We start from the raw sequence: 23792 nt of genomic DNA, 5'->3' as shown, positions 1-23792 counted from the left end.
ATTGGAAGAGCAAAGTCACGACGGTAACAAGACGTAGCTGCCAACCTTCCCCAAATTAATCAACCAGGTCCCTCACGGGGCATCTTTTTGATCCTTTACATGCGGTGTTCCTTGCGTTGCCGTAGCAGACGATAGAAATGCTGGATTGCGGGGAAATAAAAAGTTAAGGGACGAAGGGAGAGGAAAATCTCTCGTATCTCCGGTGTCTCGTGTGCGAAACCATTACAGGTTTTATACACTGGGACAGAAATACATATTAATCTAGAGAGAGAGAGAACAAAAGGACAAGCACAACCACATGTTAGTAAAAAGGATTTAAAGGTCAATAATAGCACGCCGTGTTCACTTGCAGATACAATTGTCGCAATCAGTAGCCAGATCTAACAGTGATGGATACTGAACGTTTGTAATGCGTCTCTCATCATGTTATTACAGGTTTGGGCTTAATAGTGATACTGTACATGTTAGAGCATTGTCCCCTTCTGTCCCTGACAAAAAGATGAGATTACACGGTGTTTACTGTGTTTGGTCTTTGACGTTTGAGTTGTGCGCAGAAAAAATGACTCAAGTTGTTTGAGGATTTGCAGCGATTCACTTGAACCGCCATTTACAAGCAAGCTCACGCAGGTCACATGTTACGGACCCTGTAAAAAAGGCCACCCCCCAACGCCTCCAATAATATGTTATTAAGTTCTTAGCTTACATCAGGGCTGACCAACTCTACTCCTTAAGGGACACCGACTGGTCAGGTTTTCAGGATATCCCTGCTTCAGCACAGGTGGCTCAATCCGTGGCTCTGACTGAGCCACGGATTGAGCCACCTGTGCTGAAGCAGAGATATCCGCAAACCCTCATCTGTTGGTGGCTCTTGAGGAGTGGAGATGGCCAGTCAACGACTGAGCCACTGATTGAGCTACCTATGCTGAAGCAGGGATATCCTAACGACCTGTTGGTGGCCCTTGAGGACTGGAGTTGGCCAGCCCTGGTCTACATCATGCTCAGACGCAATTCTCCAACGAAGTCAATGGGACATTTCGTCCAAAGACAGCCCGGTCAGCCACTTTGGCACATACTGTATAGTCTAATCCGTCCCTAATAGTCTAATCCCTCCCTAATAGTCTAATCCCTCCCTAATAGTCTAATCCCTCCCTAATAGTCTAATCCCTCCCATTATTATTATTAATGGGAAATAAGATCAGAGGAACACTGTTAAATACGGGGTCTGCAAAAAACGTAGATTTTCCATAACGTTATGGACCCAGCATGACCTGCAGTAGAAACCAACATCATGAGGATTTTTTTTTAACACAACTTCCTTGACCAGAACGCAAATGATCGGCCGTCCATCTTCAAGTACTTGTAGTATATACAGGAGGTGCACAGCCGAAAATGCACCCGTTATCTTTTACTATACGTGTGTGTGTGTACAAATATATATATACAGCACATCAGCATCTCCAGCCTGTGTCTACCCACTGCTGGATGAAGCCTCCCCAGTGATCTCCCAGGTACTGCGGTTACAGCCTCTCTTCTCCACATTGCTCCACCACTATATATACACAGGCAAAAAGTAGGAGAGATGAGATCAGCCCGGAGCCATGTTGTTTCTCCAGATATACTCCGTTTTGTGCACCGATAATTAACCCTTTTTATCCCAGGATTAGCAGTGGAAGGCATTGCACAGCTCCTCCTTGAAGCAGCGCAAAGAAACAACAGATATAACAACGAGAGACAGGCGACCGCGTCATTTCCGGCAGATTTCCTCCAGCTTGGCAAACTTGGAGTCCAACTCCTGTAAGAAGCCAAAGTCCGCTTCGCTCTCTGGGATGGAGAAGGAGCCCACGGAGTCGATTCTTTCCAGCTCTCCCTCGTAGGCGTAAACATGGGGCTTGTGCTCCGCTCTTTCGTCTTCATTACTGATCTCCTGCAGCCTCTGGTGGACAGAGAGGAGTGGGGGTAGAGATTAGGAATAAGAAATTAGGGTTGTGACCAATCAGAATGCTTCAGTCAGCACACGCCCCCTGAACCATGATCTGAAACGCAGCCCTCTGATTGGCTCAGGATATTGTCATGGATACATAGAACCTGCTACACCCAATTTAAATACCAAACTGCTCTTAGAATGTTCCATGTAGGACATGACCCATGATAAACCGCGCTAACGCCCTAAATTCCCAGCTAAATCCAGCCGATAAATTGAAAGAAAATATATTTTTTCAGGTTCTACTGCCAATGTTGTCTTTCCTGCACCCAAAAAGTGTCAGAAAGCTACAAAACGCGTCAGGAGTACTTCACGGAGGAAGACGCGGCTTTACAATTACATATACGGGATTTCAACCAAGAGAGTAAAACAAATTATGCTAGTTTGTTCTATTTCATTTTCTCTAACCAACGCCCGAATAATTACATTGTGTCATTAATGAATAGGATTCTTATTTGTTAATTATATATTAAAGGAACGTTAATAGAATGTATAGGGGATGGTCAGTAATTAAGCATCCCTCTAACATTAAATGCGTTTTACGAAGAGCTTTATAACACACACCGCTATGAATAACGGGAAAAAGACAACACACGTGCAATTAATAACAATTTCGCACTTTCAAAGCAGACAAAGTGTTTTATAAGAAGAAGATGAAGAAGGGCGTAGTTAAGTTGCCAGAGGCTGCACCTGAAAATCTTAAAAAAAGGAGTTGCTCATACATTAACACGCATGATTGATATGATTTATATATGTGATGAAACTGGATTGACTGGTTATAAAAAGAAAGCCCCGCAGCTAGGAGACTGCCTGTGTATTTTGTTATAAGAGGCAAGAATGCTCTGAGCTATAAAACTATTAAACTCTTCAGAGCTGTGGGAGTATAGGCAGTAGCTTTGATACAATTACATTTTACTATGCCATCATACTAACTTTCAGGGCATAAATTCATCTGGTTTGGAAGGTTTCCAAAACGGAGCGACGCCTTCTACTGTCATCCCAGTTGCTGTTAAGTAATTGATTTGTCAAAGTATCAGGCAGGCTCGTTGCCGCCAGCGTTAAAAGGAGGAATCGCTGCCGTTTTCTTTAGATTTTCTTAACACAGGTTTGAAGCAGGGGGGTCTCTGGAGCTGAACCCCGTTAATTTCCGCTCTGGGGACCCCCTGCTTCAGGAGATACTTACCTCCAAGGGATGTGCCGGTATCTCCTGCAGTTTAAAGCTCCAGCGTCACATGGGCCAATAGGAAGCCGCACTGGGTGACGTCACAGCTTCCTATTGGCTAGCAGGGGGGCGGGAGCTGAAAATCAGCCATGTAGTGAACCCTGGAGTGACTACCGGCACCCACTACAGTGCTAAGTATTTCTGGAAGTAGGGGGTCCCCAGCGCTGAAATTAATGGGGTTCAGCTCCGGAGACCCCTTACTTCAATCCTATATTTAAAAAAATAAATAAAATCCGCTTGGATTCCCTCTTTAGAGCAGAACTCCCACGGAACTGCTCAGAAGTATTCACTTTGGACAAGTTGCCTTTAGTTCATTTCTGGCAGAAACAGATTCCTTTATTGTGCAAGTGGTATTTCCAATTGAAGTTTACAGACGCTGTATGGTGCTATCCCAGGGGTGGGGCAACTCCAGGCCTCAAGGGCCGCCAACAGGTCAGGGTTTCAGGATATCCCTGCTTCAGCACAGGTGGCACAATCAGTGGCTCAGTCAAAGACTGCATTCACCTGTGCTGAAGCCGGGATATCCTGAAAACCTGACCTGTTGGTGGCCCTTGAGGACTGGGGTTGCCCCCTCCTGCTGTTATGTGTTTGCAGGCAGCAGGGTGCTTCTGATCGCTGCGCTGACAATAACGCCATCGTCCCGAGCCGTAAAACACCTTACAAGCCCATTCACTTTACAGCTTAGCACCCGCTTAGTAAATATGGCCCATCCCATCTAATTAGCAGTTCATTCGCTTAACCCTTTGAGTGCCGGAGGGGCCCCCCGACACGTCACGATCACGTGATCAGCTCCTCGGGAGTGATTATGTCATCGCGCCGCCACTGATGAGGAGTTCTCTACTTCTGGTCCTCTTCCTGTCTATGGTGGCTTCTCCAAATATACTGGACACAATGGTGAAAGGTGCGACGCTCTATGCTGTTTCCTCCTCTTCTTGGCCCCACCCCCGGGCTCCTGACACCTCCTCCTGATTGGCTGCATTACCCAGCAGCAGCTAATCAGGATGGAAGAAGCTGCCCCAGCCCCCTTGCAGCAGCCTTGCTCTCTCCCTACTCGGGGACATCCCCGTGCCCCCCCAAGCCGGTCAGGTCACGATGTCCAGAGACCATACATGTCCAGTATTACCTCTAATTTTTTTTACTCCAAATACAGGACAGCCCGGTTCAATACTGGACACCTGGCAACCCTATTCCTGTCTGATCACGGTCTGGGCTCCAGAAGAGCGCAAAACGCGATCTCCCGCAGAACAAAATGAGCAAAAAACAATATAGGGGTAGCGACTACGACATGGAACCACCGCAGCACTAGACACCATGACATAGTAGCTACGTCAAAGGGTTAACATTATATTATTATTTTGACATATGGCCTTTTTCCTATTGGCACAGGAGTACCCCAGGCAGACAAATCACCAAGCAAATGGGCCCATTTGATATCATGCTTCTTAAATGAACTTAAAACGTACGTGGTTCAGCATCTCTCCTACTCGCTCCACAAAGACAGCGAGAGACTTCTTCTTCAGGCTCTCATTTCTCATATATTTTCCACTCTGTGAATAAAGACACGTACCGTATGTATGATCAGTGTGCTGTGAACCACACGCACACGCGCACACACGCACGCACGCGCATGCACACTTTCGCAATGTTCCTCAAAAGGGCTAATCTCTGTAAAGTTAATTATTTAAGCGACTCTAATGTAATATTTGTGGCAGTAAATCAGATATGTTTTATTGGACATTCCACCTTCTCAATTGGAGAATTGTGCACTTACGCCCAAGTCCGGGCTCGTAACGTCTTATTATCAAAATCAGGTCCCCGTGTTCTTTTCTCTGAGGTTAACCGCAATTACAACGCTAAATACACGCTAAAACAACGGCCGCTAGTGATCTTGTTAGCATCGGCTTAACGCTGTGTTAAAGGAACAACAACAAAATGCCGGAGAATGCTCGCTCTACCCGTAGAGCGCTAACCCAGGATAACAAGCTTCCGTGGCAGCCTACTAAATGCACAAACGCAGGGCGGATGCAAATGATCGGACCGGTTGGTATCTCTCTTGGTACAGATAAAAAATTACAGATTTAAAATAAACTTTAGTACATCATATTATAGATAAATACACTCACTACAAATAGTGTCTGTAAAAGCTCCTGTGATCCAGGACGACCATTGCTGAACACCGGTCCTACTGTTTATTTTACATTAATATCTCTGCGATCCCACAAATACCCTATACAGTACATCATGGTATTTGGTCATATACATTTAGCTCATTAACCAATTATCTGTACCAAGAGAGATACAACCGGTACGATCATTTGCATAGTATCCAGCTCTATACTGTATCGGTTAATTTGGGTTAATTTAGGAATGCACCTTACACAAGGATATTTATTCTCTCCCCTCCCCCCTGTGTTTCTGCATTTAAAGGAGCAATTCATGCTTTTTTTTTTTTAAACATAGGATGGAAGCAGGGGGTCTCCCGAGTGGAACCCCGTTAATTTCAGCTCCCGGGACCCCCTGGTACGCGGGATAGACCTCCGTAGGGGGGTGTCGGTATCTCGGCAACGTTTAAAAAGTCCCGCGTCATGTGGGCCAATAGGGAGCCGTGCTGGATGATGTCACAGCTTCCTATTGGCCCGCAGGGCGTGGGGAGCTTTCAAACTCCGCCATTACGTGAACCCTGCCAGCCGAGCGGCTACAGGCGCCCCCTACTGGAGGTCTGTGTCTCCGGAAGCAGGGGGCTCCCAGATCTGAAATTAAAGGGGTTCATCTCCGCAGACCCCCTGCTTCAATGTTAATTTTTTTTCCAGTTTGGAGTTCCGCTTTAAGCTAGCACTGCCTTGTGCCAGCTGCAAATAACATGGCGTCTCACCCAGAGGCGGCGTTACTCCCGTGCAGACCCTGAATAGGTGTTTAATTAAAATAACAAAAGAGAGAGGACAGGAGAGGGAAAGAACCCCCTAAATAACAATATCATAGCTAATTGTGGTGTTACACTCATCCTGCAAAAGCTCTGGACCTGGGTGTGAGGGAACGCCTCTTTGTGTATCGTTAGCACTAACCCCCGTCATAGTAACGCATCGCCAAAAACGTGCGCGTTCTTTTATTCCTTGAGGGTAGAGCAGAAGGCGGGCGCTGCATTCTGTGCTGGGTAACCCCGCGCAAAGATATTGTCGTACTCACGGCCCTGTGCACGTGGTTCTCCGCCTGGGACTGGTTACCTGAGCCCTGTATATTAAAGGAAGAGTTTTGGCGTTTAGTTATTACTGTGACGTTTTGCTCTGCACTGAAGTATATCTCTGCCCGAAATCCGAAAAGGTCGATAAGATCTGCAACGTGCTTGGAAAGCTAACATGTGACACGCGGGGAAATTGTAGAACGCGGAAACTGCTATGCAATGTGAAATTGTTTCAGGAGCGTTGTTCGAAATTCACAAAGGGTGTAGCAACCACCAACAACTCCATGCTTTACTAGACACTGCGAGTGCAGGGGACGGGGGGCCCGTTTTTATCTTATATTCTGTACGTGCATATATTACCCTTCTTTGTAAAACTTGCTATTTTATTTACTACACTATGAGGGTTTTGCGCTTTCTTCTTTGTATTTTTATATCCAAAATGTTGCAGCAAATCTTCAGTGGTCATGAATGATACTCGCAACCCCAGGAAGGGCGGTCCCCACATCCCGGCGCGCATTCCTTTGTAGCAAAACAGGTACGAAAATGTACAGAACAAATTAGCACCGCAATGAAAGAGAACTGGAGGCAGCTGGAGAAAAACAAAAAAGATTTATTGAGGTATCACCGTAAAGTTTAAAAGAAAATCTCTAACGCGTTTCTCGCCAAAGGGCGCTATGACAAAGCGCGAAACGCGTTAGAGGTTTTCTTCTACATTTTATGCTGATGCATAAATAAATCCTTTTTTGTTTTTCTCCGGCTGCCTCGAGTTCTCTTTCATTGCGGTGCTAATTTTTTCTCTACATTTTCTTAAAATTTAAATTAACCTATGAACTACGGTGAATAGTCTACTGCAACGGAGGCCAACTCCAGTCCTCAAGGGCCACCAGCAGGACAGGTTTTCCCAGCTTCAGCTCGGGTGGCTCAATCATTTTGATTGCACCAGCTATGCTGAAGCAGGGATATCCTTAAAACCTGACCTGTTGGTGGCCCTTGAGGTCTGGAGTTGGGCAACCCCTGGTCTACTGCATCCGTGGCCACACAAGATGCCACGACTGGGGAGAAGCGTAAATTACAGAACAGGCCCAGACTTACCCGTTTCCACCTTTCATTCTGTGCGTGGCCAGAGGTGACTCCCTAAAGACAAGAACACACGTATATTTATTTCTACAAGGCATTCTCAAGGCGGACACTTTATAAATATCTTAGGTCTTCTTATTTAACCAAATGCGAAACTCTCTTCATGATCTCGTAGCGAGATTTATTATCCAACCAAGAAATCCATTCATTTAATATTATCTCACAGGTAGATCACCAAACTCTCTTATGGACGGTCTTTCTTCCACACAGGCGTGGCACACACAGGGATATGCGTCAAGCGTGGCATGCACAGGGATATGTACTGAAGGCTTTAGTGTATTATACGGCGTAGGTCCGCCTATAGCAGAATTTGTTTATAGGTTGGGAAAATTAACCCCGTAAACTTAACCTTATAACATGGTGGAAGGGCCAAAGGGGAGGTTCGTCCAGTTTTGGGCTTTTTAAATTCCGACATTTTTGTGATCTGCAGCCTAGTGACAACAATACTCAACAGCTACTTCACACAACTCGGGACAGAAAAATACATGCTGTACATCTGTCAAGCCGTTTAACCATTTACTTGCAAACAGGCAAATACACAATAAATTATCTCACCAGTGTCCAGTTTTCACTGTGCAGTTGACGTCCTGCACCAGAAGATGAACGTTCAACACCATCCTTTTAGCAACGCAAAAGAAAAGGTTCCTTGTTAATATAAAGGGATAAAGGGCTATATTTAGCTAGTGGTGCTAAGTTGGTTCTTCAGAGTTCTGACCGGGGCTCACTCAGGTTTCACCCATCATCTCTCCACCTTGTGATGTATAATGTCAGCGTAAGGGTATAAATCGCCCCACCCTTTGTTCTAGTAGCAAGTTCTTCAGAGTTCTGACCGGGGTTCTCATTGTAAGTCCTGTACATCAGTTCTCTGTGTCTAGTCTGCAGCTTGCTATGTCTTGTCACTGTTTATTTTCCAGTTTAGTAACGTGCCCCGATTATTAGACAGTGCCTGTTAAAGGATCAGGAAGTCTACGTGTGTAGGAGAAGGGTGCCGCACCGTTCAGTCTCATATGTTGACCCCACCGCAACCTGTACTCCTAATGAATCGACCCAACCGGCAGAATTATAAATGTATTTGTCAAGCCGTATAACCATTTACTTGCAAACAGGCAGACACACAATAAATTAGCTCACCCGTATCCTGTTTTCAGTGTGTTGTTGATGTCCTGCACCAGAAGGTGAACGTCCAACACCATCCTTTTAGCGAAGCAAAAGAAAAGGTTCCTTGTTAATATAATAACTATACATTTATTTCATATAGCGCCCTTCTCCCAATGGGACTCAGAGCGCGTCACAATTACAGCATAGCGCGCGGTGCGCAGAGCATAGGATTTCTACAGACACAGTCCCTGCCCAGGTGAGCTTACAATCTATGATTTTGGTGCCTGAGGCACAGGGAGATAAAGTGACTTGCCCAAGGTGACAAGGAGCTGACACCGGGAATTGAACCAGGTTACTGAGTCAGTGTCTTTACTCACTGAGCCACTCTTTCATATAAAGGGATAAAGGGCCATATTAAGTAAGTGGTGCTAAGCTGCAGGGCACCGTATGGCACATTCAGGTGATGTACGCTGGTTAGTAAATATGGCCGAGGTGTCACTTACTGGCCAACTTGGAATTAAGGGCCTTATTTACTAAGCCGCGCTAATCCATAAAGCACCTTACAAAATGTTCACCTGAATGGTCCATAACGTGAGCGCCTTATGGGTTAACATAAGTGTCTTAGGGGCTTATTCTGTATCCGCCGATCGGACTGTGTTCCAACGAAATTCCCCATTGGAGTTAATTGGGAATATTGGGGGAATATTGGATGAAACCGTCCCGACCGGCCGCGTCTGTAGATAAAGAATAAGCCCCTCTGTATCTGGGACTGACGTCACACCTCGCTGGTTATTATAGTTGTGTTAGATACTAGGATCACAGTGAGGGAGATTTCGGGGGGAATTAATCAACAATTACATTTCAAGTTTTCTGTATCTACTGTACAGTAGCTCTAAAGCAGCTTTAGTTGTTGAAAAGACATTAGAATGTACTGCAGGTCTTATCATCCATGTTACAATATGAGTAGGTTGTTTTGTTCCTTTCCTTGGATAAGCGGGCGGCTTGGAAAGATAAAGCATGCGGCTGTGAGTATTATCCTGCGTGCACATCATTTACACGTTTAAATATTCTAAATGTTATCACTTTGTGTATTTAAAAGAATGTTGGGGTCAACATTAGATTTGATAAGGGAAGTGTGTAGCCCCCTTTTGTATGGATGGCTACTGGTTTCTATAAGGGGTTAATTGCCTTAAGGGGATAAACATGTGGGCTCACTCAGGTTTCACCCATCATCTCTCCACCTTGTGATGTATAATGTCAGCGTAAGGGTATAAATCGCCCCACCCTTTGTTCTAGTAGCAGGTTCTTCAGAGTTCTGACCGGGGTTCTCATTGTAAGTCCTGTACATCAGTTCTATGTGTCTAGTATGCAGCTTGCTATGTCTTGTCACTGTTTATATTCCAGTTTAGTAACGTGCCCCGATTATTAGACAGTGCCTGTTAAAGGATCAGGAAGTCTACGTGTGTAGAAGGATACCGCACCGTTCAGTCTCATATGTTGTCCCCTCCGCAACCTGTACTCCTAATGAATCGACCCAACCAGCAGAATTATAAATGTATTTGTCAAGCCGTATAACCATTTACTTGCAAACAGGCAGACACACAATAAATTAGCTCACCCGTATCCTGTTTTCAGTGTGTTGTTGATGTCCTGCACCAGAAGATGAACGTCCAACACCATCCTTTTAGCGAAGCAAAAGAAAAGGTTCCTTGTTAATATAATAACTATACATTTATTTCATATAGCGCCCTTCTCCCAATGGGACTCAGAGCGCGTCACAATTACAGCATAGCGCGCGGTGCGCAGAGCATAGGATTTCTACAGACACAGTCCCTGCCCAGGTGAGCTTACAATCTATGATTTTGGTGCCTGAGGCACAGGGAGATAAAGTGACTTGCCCAAGGTGACAAGGAGCTGACACCGGGAATTGAACCAGGTTACTGAGTCAGTGTCTTTACTCACTGAGCCACTCTTTCATATTAAGGGATAAAGGGCCATATTAAGTAAGTGGTGCTAAGCTGCAGGGCACCGTATGGCACATTCAGGTGATGTACGCTGGTTAGTAAATATGGCCGAGGTGTCACTTACTGGCCAACTTGGAATTAAGGGCCTTATTTACTAAGCCGCGCTAATCCATAAAGCACCATACAAAATGTTCACCTGAATGGTCCATAACGTGAGCGCCTTATGGGTTAACATAAGTGTCTTAGGGGCTTATTCTGTATCCGCCGATCGGACTGTGTTCCAACGAAATTCCCCATTGGAGTTAATTGGGAATATTGGGGGAATATTGGATGAAACTGTCCCGACCGGCCGTGTCTGTAGATAAAGAATAAGCCCCTCTGTATCTGGGACTGACGTCACACCTCGCTGGTTATTATAGTTGTGTTAGATCCTAGGATCACAGCTAGGGAGATTTCGGGGGGGAATTAATCAACAATTACATTTCAAGTTTTCTGTATCTACAGTAGCTCTAAAGCAGCTTTAGTTGTTGAAAAGACATTAGAATGTACTGCAGGTCTTATCATCCATGTTACAATCTGAGTAGGTTGTTTTGTTCCTTTCCTTGAATAAGCGTGCGGTTTGGAAAGATAAAGCATGCGGCTGTGAGTATTATCCTGCGTGCACATCATTTACACGTTTAAATATTCTAAATGTTATCACTTTATGTATTTAAAAGAATGTTGGGGTCAACATTAGATTTGATAAGGGAAGTGTGTAGCCCCCTTTTGTATGGATGGCTACTGGTTTCTATAAGGGGTTAATTGCCTTAAGGGGATAAACATGTGGGCTCACTCAGGTTTCACCCATCATCTCTCCACCTTGTGATGTATAATGTCAGCGAAAGGGTATAAATCGCCCCACCCTTTGTTCTAGTAGCAGGTTCTTCAGAGTTCTGACCTGGGTTCTCATTGTAAGTCCTGTACATCAGTTCTATGTGTCTAGTATGCAGCTTGCTATGTCTTGTCACTGTTTATTTTCCAGTTTAGTAACGTGCCCCGATTATTAGACAGTGCCTGTTAAAGGATCAGGAAGTCTACGTGTGTAGGAGAAGGGTGCCGCACCGTTCAGTCTCATATGTTGTCCCCTCCGCTACCTGTGCTCCTAATGAATCGACCCAACCGGCAGAATTAGAAATGTATTTGTCAAGTCGTTAAGAATGTTGAGAAAATTGACATTAAGGGGGTCTAACGTAAACAGCACTGACATCTCAGCAGACTATCCTTGTCAGCCATGTTGTCCTGTTTGCTATAAGTTGTGTATGTCAATCAGTCTGTGTCTGTCTTCCATGTGTTATTTCGGCTGATTTCGGTGAAACTCGTCTGTGTGAACCTGAGAAAGCAGAGTGGTTGTTGGGCTCTCAGTAGATTCTTTGTATCCTTTGCCAGTTGCAAATGATGAGGTGATGAGGAAGGAGTTTGTGGGAGTGTGGGGAGGTAGAGAAAAGTCCAGGCAATAATGAGAAACCTTGGTAGAATTAGCTCGAGTCTGAGATAAGCACAGTTTCTCACATTGTAACAAAGTATCAATAATTATGCGGAGGAAAGGTTACTGAAGCTGATGTAATGATTTTTGCTGGTTTTTATATATTCATTTTGTTTCTTTATTATACAATTACGTTATTTTTATGACGCACAAGCGACCTCAAAGGGGCGTATGTTTTAGTTTTTAGGGTATAAATACATGTCATACCATATTAACTGTTGGAGAGCTTTTCTATAGAAGCTTTCTCCTGTGTACACTGAATAAACTCATTTGATAACTACATTTTTTGTTGTAACATTTTTACAGCTTTAACACCGTATAACCCTTTACTTGCAAACAGGCAAACACACAATAAATTAGCTCACCCGTGTCCTGTTTTCAGTGTGTTGTTGACGTCCTGCACCAGAAGGTGAACGTCCAACGCCATCCTTTTAGCAACGCAAAAGATAAGGTTCCATGTTAATATAATAGGATTTCTACAGACACAGTCCCTGCCCAGGTGAGCTTACAATCTATGTGTTTGGTGCCTGAGGCACAGGGAGATAAAGTGACTTGCCCAAGGTGACAAGGAGCTGACACCGGGAATTGAACCAGGTTACTGAGTCAGTGTCTTTACTCACTGAGCCACTCCTTCATATAAAGGGATAAAGGGCCATATTAAGTAAGTGGTGCTAAGCTGCAGGGCACCGTATGGCACATTCAGGTGATGTACACTGGTTAGTAAATATGGCCGAGGTGTCACTTACTGGCCAACTTGGAATTAAGGGCCTTTTTTACTAAGCCGCGCTAATCCATAAAGCACCTTACTAAATGTTCGCCTGAATGGTCCATAACGTGAGCGCCTTATGGGTTAACATAAGTGTTTTAGGGGCTTATTCTGTATCCGCCGATCGGACTGTGTTCCAACGAAATTCCCCATTGGAGTTAATTGGGAATATTGGATGAAACCGTCCCAACCGGCCGCGTCTGTAGATAAAGAATAAGCCCCTCCGTATCTGGGACTGACGTCACACCTCGCTAGTTATTATAGTTGTGTTAGATACTAGGATCAAAGCGAGGAAGATTTCGGAGGTGAATGAATCAACAATTACATTTCAAGTTTTCTGTATCTACAGTAGCTCTAAAGAAGCTTTAGTTGTTGAAAAGACATTAGAATATACTGCAGGTCTTATCATCCATGTTACAATCTGAGTAGGTTGTTTTGTTCCTTTCCTTGAATAAGCGTGCGGCTTGGTGGTGATATGGAACAATGGTATGGGGTTTCTTGATGCGCATATGAACATAGTATCCCTTTGTATGATTCTTGAATTTCTCTTTTTATGAGTGGGTGTCAATCTATTCCGGAAAAAGGGAAATACGTGCGCCAAATGTATCCCATTTAAAACCCATGCAAATATGAAGAAGATAAGTGAGGCCCTTGTATATTCTCTGAGGATGTGTGAGGCAGGTGGCCAATGACTGAGACTCTCTCCAAAAGATGACAGGCCCGAGTGCACGTGACGAGCACTCCGCGAGATCTTTAGGAATGAGTCGCTTATAGTAATACAGGCAACACGGTCCTTTGAATATGTACTGTAACTGTCTCAGCTGAAGCGGTAGCTTTATTTTTCCAGGTCATACAGTACAATAGCTCTTCAGCAGAGGGAGCTAGGAGACAACAAACTGCACGAAATGTTAATTCGTAGCATGAAAGATTAAAGAATGGGCGTACAGATCGCGACAATAAAACACAAGGGTCGGGCACAAAGAAGTTAACAATAGGCAAGGTCACGACATCTCTCTCGGGCCACAGGAATACCGGCCTTACCTGGGCCCCGGGATGTTGAACGGTGAGACAGGAAGTGGGTGCTGAAGGCTGTTGTTGAGGGGGACGAGGGGGGCGGGGTAGACAGGCCATACAAGTAGAGGAGGAACCCGTCGGCAGCCCTGACATTAGGGAAATTAATCCTTTCCCCCAAATAGCATAAAGTCTACTTCTTCTAGAGCAGAAAATACCTCCTACAGCAGGAGTGGGCAACCCCAGTCAAGAGCCACCTACTGATCAGGTATTAAGGATATCCCTGCTTCAGCACAGGTGGCTCAATCAGTGGCTCAGTCGAAGACTGAGCCACTGATTGAGCCACCTGTGCTGAAGCAAGGACTGATTGAGCCACCTGTGCTGAAACAAGGAATGATTGAGTCACCTGTGCTGAAGCAGGGATATCCTTAAAACCTGACCTGTTGGACTGCAGTTGCCCACCCCTGTTCTACAGGTTGCTTCCTATATAATTTCCCCAAGAGAAACAGTTGAGTTCACTAAACTGTTTCGTCTACTGGTGACTTCTGCAATGCCACGAGAGTAGGGTGTGAGGTTACACGCATGTTACAGGTCAGCAGTCAAACACGCGGCGCGGAAGCTCACCCTTTCCAAGGTTTCGTGCTGGGGCCGGCCCAACGTACCAGAAGGTGAGCGTATAACGGCTTCCTGATCATAAATAAAAACAAAATGAATATATTGCCTTTTATCTCTGCTGTCAAGAGTGCAGCTTCCTGGTCAACTTAACTCAAACATGGATCCCTACTTAAAGGAGAAAGGTCCTCGGGTCTCGGGACGCTTAGCAGGGAAGATGCTGTCCCCTCGAGGGGAAACAAAATGGAGGTTAGGTTTAAATCTCCCTTTGTGGCTTCCTATCGGCGCGCATGACATGGGGTTCTTAAACCTCCATGAAGTACCGGCGGCCCCTTCCCCCAATAGGTATCATCTCGGGAAGCAGGGGGGTTTCCAGAGCCGAAATTAATGTGGCTAAAAGCTCAAGAGACCCCTGCTTCCCGTACGTGTAAAAACAAAGGGGGGTGGGGAGGGGGAGACGGGGGGGAACTGCTTCTTTAACAACATATATTAGTGTTGTAGTGATGTGAAACAGTCTGCCTTTTAACACCTTCTCTCTTTAACAGCTTTAGAACATTTGTTTAATAGATGTCACCAAAAAGTTTTTATGTCAATATTTCTTCATTACACAAAACTACAATGATGGGTGGATGTGTTCTGCAAGGAAAATGGAAAGGATGACCCATTTGTACAAAAAGGGGGGAAAATGCAACCATTTAAACGAGCTTACACTGAGGAGCGGTATATGTGCTGTATGTATCTGGTTTTAAAGACATAAACGGTTGGTTGGTATCAAACGTCTTCTATGTAGTCATCATGGAGACCAGCCCAAGAGGTGCATAGAGAACAACAAATACCCATTTCAAATGCCAAGCCGGTGGATTGTATAAAGCCATCTGTCTTGCTGTGAATGATGGAAGTTTAGGATTACAGCAGGCAGGAGCCTTCAGATGTATGATCCTGATTTTAAGAACCTACAATTCTGTATGGAAGATGTTAGCTTGGGAGCGAGATATTAGATAAAAAAACATTGCCAGCTATGGAAGTGGAAACGTAAACCCATTTCACTACTTTACAATACCGAGCAGATTATTCTGCCACGAAATTCATGGAGACTTTGGCAGGTGCCTACTTATGAATTGGCTGGGGACTGGAAGGGACGCTCTGTTACCTTGTTGTTGAGTCTGACGTAGTCGTTTCCAACGGGAGACAAAGGAGGTACAGCAGGGATCGCCTGTGGATAGATACTGGAGTTAAAAAAACGAGTGGTCGATGAAATAACGGCCACACAATGTATGGTTCTGGAGGAGGAACTCCTCAGAGTCTAAGGAGGCAAATACTTAAATGAGGATAGGACCATATCGGAACTTGGAGGCAGGTGCGGAAAGGGAAAGCAGGGCAGTATAAAAAGGACATCCTCATAAGGGAATACTGCATATCACGCGCGTTTGTGAGCTCAAAATGGTGAAACAGTTGTATGTGGATGGGTCCTTTGACTTTGCATTTCATTTTCAAATGCTTAGCTGCACACACTGTGTACAGCTGCTGGCTCCAACGTGACCACAGACCTAGACGGTGCGACAATGCAACTTGTATTGCCAAGGGCAGTACAAAGGACTCGGGGCCATCCCTTAAGGTTGGAGGAAAGGAGATTTCACCAGCAACAAAGGAAAGGGTTCTTTACAGTAAGGGCAGTTACACTGTGGGATTCATTACCCATGGAGACTGTATGGCAGATACAATAGATTTGTTCAAAAAAAGTTGGACATCGTTTTAGAAAGGAACGGTATACAGGGAAGGAATTTATTTTCCCTTATGAGATATCATTGGATGATATAACACTGGGTTTTTGTTTGCCTTCCTCTGGATCAATATACTGTAAGTATAGATATAGGATAAAGTATCTGCCGTCTAAATTTAGCATAGAGAACTTGATGACGTATGTCTTTTTTCAACCTTATCTACTATGTAACTATGTATTCCAGCAATAGGAATCTCTCATGTTTATTAGGCTTCATCCAATGAGGAATGGTAATTTCCTGCCTGACCCATAACAGCACAACTCAGTTGGACATCCATGATGGTCTACCTGATTCAGCGAGCTCCCTCCCTCCTCATTGTACTTGATCAGCGTCTGGTTGCCTTCGTCAGGCAGGGAGCCTTTGTGCTTCTCGTTTGCAGACCCACAGAAAACACACATAAGCAAGCACAAGCCCACTATTGAGAAGACGACAGAATATGTTGTGTATGAGACCTCGCCTAACCACTCAACAAACTAAAGAAGTACAACAGAGGTGGCCAACTGCAGTTCTCAAGGGCCACCAACAGGTCAAGTTTTAAGGATATCCCTACTTAAGCAAATGTGGCTCAAACAGTGGCTCAGTCATTGACCGAGCCACCTGTGCTGAAGCAGGAATACCCTTAAAACTTGACCTCTTTGTAGCCTTTGGGGACTGGAGTTGACCTCTCCTGCAGTAGAGTATTAAATAACGTAGCCAGATGTATTACTTACACAGGAATAAAAGCAAAGCAGCAACCATAACTCCTATGGCCCCACCACCCAGGGAGTGTGTAGCTGGCTGCATCTTCTCACATGTCAGTCCGTCAGGGCAGGAGCACACCCTGACATTCAATGTCTGCCTGCCGGAAGAGCCCTGCCGATCAAAAACGTTCAAGGACACGGTGTGGTTTCCCTTCGGGAGGCTTTTAAGCATTAAAAGTGGCACTGAATCACCTGCAAAAGAAAAGAAGGTCACGTCAGGGGTCTCAAATCAATAACTTGAATGACTATTGTCTTGAACGTCCATTGATGATTTTTATTGAGAAGACTGAGGTTTCATCTGAAGGTGCAGTTCAACTTGTTTTTCTTAATACACATACAGTAGGTGTGAGTTTCTCCAGAGAATGAGACAGACATGTTCTAAATGCACTGGTTTACGTTCTAAAAAGTAAGATCCACTCCACATGAATAACAATGCCTTCCAATGAAGACCCGCTCCAATTGAAGAGACACGACTTCCAATGAGTGAGACCCACTCCAATTGAAGAGACATGACTTAAAATGAGTGAGACCCACTCCAATTCAAGAAATATGACTTTCAATGAGTCAGACACTTCCAATTAATAGCAATGGCTTCCATTTAAATAGCTGTAGCACCAAACACGTAACAATGCGCCTCTGACTCAGATGGAATAAACATTACTTCCGGTGAGTCCGACACACTAAACAAGTGAGACGTTCAAGACCTGATTTATAGCTAAAACAAATCCTGAAACTAACCAGCACTTTGTCCAAGTCGCCAAGCATCCTTCATATTTTCGGAATTATCCGCAAGTTCGAACTTGAATGGCCCAGAGTATGGATCCAAGTCCTTATCTACGGCCCGAATGGTAAATGCCTCGCCCTGCACTTGCTCACATCTTTCCACATAAGGTGAGACCAGTTCTGGTGTATGGTCGTTAATGTCCGACAGGTAAATTGTCACTGTACTACTTCCTGTTTCTGGTGGGACACCTGGGGAGAGAAGAATGATGGGTAGAACAAGCAAGAAATGTTTCTTCTGATACTTAAAAAGATTGGACTTCATGGTGGTCAGACATACTATAGGGAAACAGCATGGAGGAAGGAGTTATGGTGTTGTAAAGCAACCGGTTGGTCCATGCAACGTACTAATTAAGTAATAAATCCCGAAGGACAGGGCATTACCCTGGCCATTGATGCCAAACATGGAAGAATTGCCTACCCGGACATCCATGGCCAGGTAATGCGCTGTCCTGAGAGAAGTATTACTATCTTAGGCTAAATTGTTGCATTTATCATTATAAAAATAATACAAATGTACCACTTACTAATGCACCAGGCCACATACTAATGCACCAGGCCACATACTAATGCAACAGGCCACATACTAATGCACCAGGCCACATACTAATGCAACAGGCCACATACTAATGCAACAGGCCACATACTAATGCAACAGGCCACATACTAATGCAACAGGCCACTTACTAATGCAACAGGCCACTTACTAATGCAACAGGCCACATACTAATGCAACAGGCCTTTTACAAATGCAACAGGCCACTTACTAATGCAACAGGCCACATACTAATGCAACAGGCCACTTACTAATGCAACAGGCCACTTACTAATGCAACAGGCCACTTACTAATGCAACAGGCCACTTACTAATGCAACAGGCCACTTACTAATGCAACAGGCCACATACTAATGCAACAGGCCACTTACTAATGCAACAGGCCACTTACTAATGCAACAGGCCACTTACTAATGCAACAGGCCACTTACTAATGCAACAGGCCACTTACTAATGCAACAGGCCACTTACTAATGCAACAGGCCACTTACTAATGCAACAGGCCACTTACTAATGCAACAGGCCACTTACTAATGCAACAGGCCACTTACTAATGCAACAGGCCACTTACTAATGCAACAGGCCACTTACTAATGCAACAGGCCACATACTAATGCAACAGGCCACATACTAATGCAACAGGCCACTTACTAATGCAACAGGCCACTTACTAATGCAACAGGCCACTTACTAATGCAACAGGCCACTTACTAATGCAACAGGCCACTTACTAATGCAACAGGCCACTTACTAATGCAACAGGCCACTTACTAATGCAACAGGCCACTTACTAATGCAACAGGCCACATACTAATGCAACAGGCCACTTACTAAAGCAACAGGCCACTTACTAAAGCAACAGGCCACATACTAATGCAACAGGCCACTTACTAATGCAACAGGCCACATACTAATGCAACAGGCCACATACTAATGCAACAGGCCACATATTAATGCAACAGGCCACATACTAATGCAACAGGCCACTTACTAATGCACCAGGCCCCATACTAATGCAACAGGCCACATACTAATGCAACAGGCCACATACTAATGCAACAGGCCACTTATTAACACAACAAGCCAGTTCATTCTTACCGTCATCTATAGCTTGAACAATGATGGTGTACACAGTATTGTTAACAAAAGGGGACTCCCTGTCAAGTTCTTTCAGCGTCGTTAAAACGCCGGTGTTTTCATCCACGGTCACCCAGCCCGCAGGGTCGTGTGCCACTTTGTACCTGCAAAAAAAATATGTAAAAAGTGCTTGTGTTAGCGCACATTTTGGGGGAAACCTTCAGCGCGGTTCTTTTGTGCTCGTTGCGCAAGTTATCCTCAGCGCTGTTCCACGCACTCGAGCCTCGTACGAGTCTCAAGCAGGTCAGAGTGACAGAGGAAACCACCTTTCAAACGGACCAATATGAAATATCATATAGGCAACTGTACAACTAGTTTTCCTCCATGTGGTCCGTAAAGTGATATGTCAGCCTTCTAGTTTACAAGGTGTATGTATGATACAGGTGTATGTGTGATACAGGTGTATGTGTGATACAGATGTATGTATGATACAGATGTATGTATGATACAGGTGTATGTATGATACAGGTGTATGTGTGATACAGGTGTATGTGTGATACAGGTGTATGTGTGATACAGGTGTATGTGTGATACAGATGTATGTGTGATACAGGTGTATGTGTGATACAGGTGTATGTATGATACAGATGTATGTATGGTACAGGTGTATGTATGATACAGGTGTATGTATGATACAGGTGTATGTGTGATACAGGTGTATGTGTGATACAGATGTATGTGTGATACAGGTGTATGTGTGATACAGGTGTATGTATGATACAGGTGTATGTGTGATACAGGTGTATGTGTGATTCAGATGTATGTGTGATACAGATGTATGTGTGATACAGATGTATGTATGGTACAGGTGTATGTGTGATACAGGTGTATGTGTGATACAGATGTATGTGTGATACAGATGTATGTGTGATACAGATGTATGTATGGTACAGGTGTATGTGTGATACAGGTGTATGTGTGATACAGATGTATGTGTGATACAGATGTATGTGTGATACAGGTGTATATATGGTACAGGTGTATGTGTGATACAGGTGTATGTGTGATACAGGTGTATGTGTGATACAGATGTATGTGTGATACAGATGTATGTATGATACAGATGTATGTGTGATACAGGTGTATGTGTGATACAGATGTATGTGTGATACAGATGTATGTGTGATACAGGTGTATGTGTGATTTAGATGTATGTGTGATACAGATGTATGTGTGATACAGATGTATGTGTGATACAGATGTATGTGTGATACAGATGTATGTGTGATACAGATGTATGTGTGATACAGATGTATGTATGATAGCTCACTTGTTCTATAAATGCTGATATAGGGCCATATAACCTAAGCTGTGCTATGCCATAGGACAGGGATGCGCAAACTTCCTGCGCTGTGCCCCCTGCCTGCTCTCCCCGTGTCGCACTCCCTTTGCCTTTAATGTGACGTCACGTGAACCCCGCTGCGTTGCCATGGCGACAGGCGTTAAATGACCTCGCAGCATCATTTGACAATGCGTCGTCTCAATTCAGGTGAGTTGCAGAAGCCTCGCGCTGAAGAGTGAGGGGCCTCTGTAACCATCACGCCCCCCACAAAAACCCTGCGCCCCCACCCCAGTTTGCGCACCCCGGCCATAGGACACCTTCCAGCATGGCTTAGTAAATATGTCTCCACGCAGCCCATCCGCTTGTCATTAGTCCCCCCAATCTCAACAGGGGTCCCATCTTTTGCAGTTATACGGCATTATGGAAAGACTGGAGCCTCAGCACTTGATGTATGAATGCCAATTTCATAGATAGGAACCTATGTACCAAGTCAGGGGTGTGCAAACTGGGGGGCGCAAGATTTTCCAGGGGGTAAGGGTGCGGCGGTTACAGAGGCCCCGCGCCCTTCCCCAATGCATTTAAATTAAATGCCGGGGGAGGCGCGAGGTTTCTGTAACTCCCTTACCTGCTGCCAGTCGTCTCTTCATGTTCACGCCATTGCAACGCGCGGCAAATGACGCTGCGGGCTCACGTGATGTCACATGACCGGCGGCGTCATTTGACACCGGGTCGTAGGAGCGTGGGGGCGCGAACGCTGGAGATGCGAGGCAGGGGGGCGCAGGTCAAAAACTTTGCACACCCCCTGTACTAATTGTTGCAAACAGCTTTTGGCACACAATTGGTGCACGGAAATCTCATTTTCAGTTGCGCTTGTGTCCGTCATCAGCAACAAAAATGATTATTTTTCCTTTTTAGGGTGAACAGAAATGGTAATGGTATGTACAGTACTAAAAAATCATGTTTCTCTTCATCAAAGCCTGCTAACAGTGTTAGTGTAGAATTATGTTGCTGTGTATCAACCCAAAATGATTTAATGCGGCACGAATGCATTTTTGTTTTTTTTTTTTTTTTTATAGGTTAACAAAATTAATTATTCTACAAAATATTAAACTAAATAAGATATATTTACTAACACTAGATATAAATGAATAGACACAATTCTGTTCTCATTTACAGTGTATCTATCAGGTATCCAACACATCAAAATGTATTTGAAAGAACAAATTATGCGTCATATGTGTAGCCATGTGTAAAATTGGTGTACATATCTCTTTCTCATGCTGGCAGTAAACCTGGTAAGTATGCATGATTGCCAGTAGTCAACATGGAGGTTTGCCCTCAACCCCTGGTGATGTGTAAGATAGTAGCAAAGGAAGTGACAGCTTGTCTGTGTCCCCTGTTAGTGACACAGAGAAGAGGTGGGTCTTTCTGGAAGCTGATATATTGCACAGCACTTCCTAAAGTTAGTTGAGTTCCTGTTGTTGTGCTGCCTCTGTTCAGTGAGAGGCACATGGAGGTCTGCAACAGTGTTGCAGTGGTCTGATGCAAGAGCTGTGAGTCTGTGCAGCTCTGAGCAGAGAGACAGAAAAGCTGTTGAATCTCCCTAAGGGGAGAGGTGGAAAGCAACTCCATTAGGAGAAGGAGGAACCTTCCAGATGGAGTGCAGCAAAGGAATGAGCGGCTAAGCTGATAGCTGTCAGGGGCAGCTTGCCCATACCACCATGCCAATAAAGATGCCCTGTTCAAAGACAACCCCACTGTGTGAGTGTGAAGTTACTCTCCAGTGGAAGGCACCACCAAGAAGGAGTTCCTCATCAGAACCATCTTCCTGCGGATGCAGAGATCCTGATGAGGTGGAGGCGCTGCACTGGATATAGGTAGGACTCGCACACACTACCTCAGCTGCCTGTCTGGATTGGCAATCCCCACACAACATCATGCGGGAGACTCAGGAGTGCTGTTGCCAACAGGTGCACCACCAGACACGACCATGTAATGGGGGCTGGTTAGACCACAGGGGCCAATGTGAGATTGGGTGGGTCAGGCTAGGCCAGAAAATCCGTTACATATGTAAGAAGCTTTCATACACACAACGCGCATTTTATGAAGGTTTTAGTACATGGATCTAGAGATGCGTGAATCTGCCCAAACCCGTTTCCCGGATTTTCTCGCATTTCCCCCCCCCCCAAAATTTGTTTTTGTGGCGTAAAATCCGCAAACGGATTTGATCGGTTTTAATCCACGTGGATTCATCAAAAATCGGCCGTGGATACCACCCGTGGACGGTTTTGTAGAATCCAATCCACAGATTGCTGAATCCGCAGAGTGTACTGATAATAAAAAAATACGCAAAACGCCAATCGCCCTTTTTGAGATTGATCCGCTACAATCCGTGAACCAAAAAGGAACCGGTCGATCCTCTGCGGATCCACGTTCCCAAAAGTGTATGCGCCCATCTCTACATGGACCACGTAATCTCCGCAGGCTCCCACGACATTCATCTACACAAATGGTAAATGAAATGGTTAAGTAGATCCTACTGTACCTGATCTTGTTTGGGACTTTATCGGGATCTGTTGCATTAAGTTTTCCCAGGACCGTTCCCGGCATCAAACCCTCTTTTTGTCTAATGATTTGGCTCGCCGGATAAAAAAGCGGGGGGTCGTTTCTGTCTAAAACTATTATGTTCAGAGCCACGTTGCTGAGCTGGGGTGACGGATTCATCGTAAGCTTGCCCTGCTCACATGAAAATAGCGCTTCTTCGTTCTCAACAGAGATGACCAGTTTCATCTCGGGGGTCTTCTGAAAATCCAGAGGCTGCAAAGGCAAGGGGAAATGTTTTGTTCGTGGACAACAGCACAATCCATCGTTACAGACAGAACTTCACATCAACTGCTACTCAGTAATATTTGTGTCCCAATCTGATCCTTACAATGCACCCTTTTTAAACATCTGTTCTCCTGTTACTAGTCTAGGGTCGTGTTTTTCAACCAGGGTTCCTAGGAACCCTTGGGGTTCCCCGGCC

General features: G+C 44.9%; 1 protein-coding gene across 3 annotated transcripts in view; it reads right to left on the bottom strand.

The window, feature by feature from the left end:
• Positions 1-299: 299 nt before the first annotated feature.
• CDH26 (cadherin 26) overlaps positions 300-23792 on the bottom strand; it is a 58585-nt gene continuing 35092 nt past the window's right edge. For 2 of the 3 annotated variants that reach the window (XM_075571367.1, XM_075571365.1), the window contains exons 9-23: positions 23313-23584; positions 19447-19589; positions 17751-17984; positions 16983-17204; positions 16560-16687; positions 15642-15704; positions 14504-14566; positions 12468-12530; positions 10235-10297; positions 8650-8712; positions 8074-8136; positions 7474-7515; positions 6387-6431; positions 4667-4750; positions 300-1933 (exon numbers count right to left, since the gene is read on the bottom strand). In XM_075571367.1, the coding sequence (XP_075427482.1) occupies positions 1745-1933; positions 4667-4750; positions 6387-6431; positions 7474-7515; positions 8074-8136; positions 8650-8712; positions 10235-10297; positions 12468-12530; positions 14504-14566; positions 15642-15704; positions 16560-16687; positions 16983-17204; positions 17751-17984; positions 19447-19589; positions 23313-23584 (1737 nt within the window). In that variant the 3' untranslated portion in view covers positions 300-1744. The remainder of the gene's footprint in view (positions 1934-4666; positions 4751-6386; positions 6432-7473; positions 7516-8073; positions 8137-8649; positions 8713-10234; positions 10298-12467; positions 12531-14503; positions 14567-15641; positions 15705-16559; positions 16688-16982; positions 17205-17750; positions 17985-19446; positions 19590-23312; positions 23585-23792) is intronic. The other variant, XM_075571366.1, reaches the window with a different exon arrangement.

The sequence above is a fragment of the Ascaphus truei genome, chromosome 15 (assembly GCF_040206685.1).
Source record: "Ascaphus truei isolate aAscTru1 chromosome 15, aAscTru1.hap1, whole genome shotgun sequence".
NCBI classification, from domain to species: Eukaryota; Metazoa; Chordata; class Amphibia; order Anura; family Ascaphidae; genus Ascaphus; species Ascaphus truei.
This window is presented reverse-complemented; position numbering and strand designations above follow the sequence as displayed.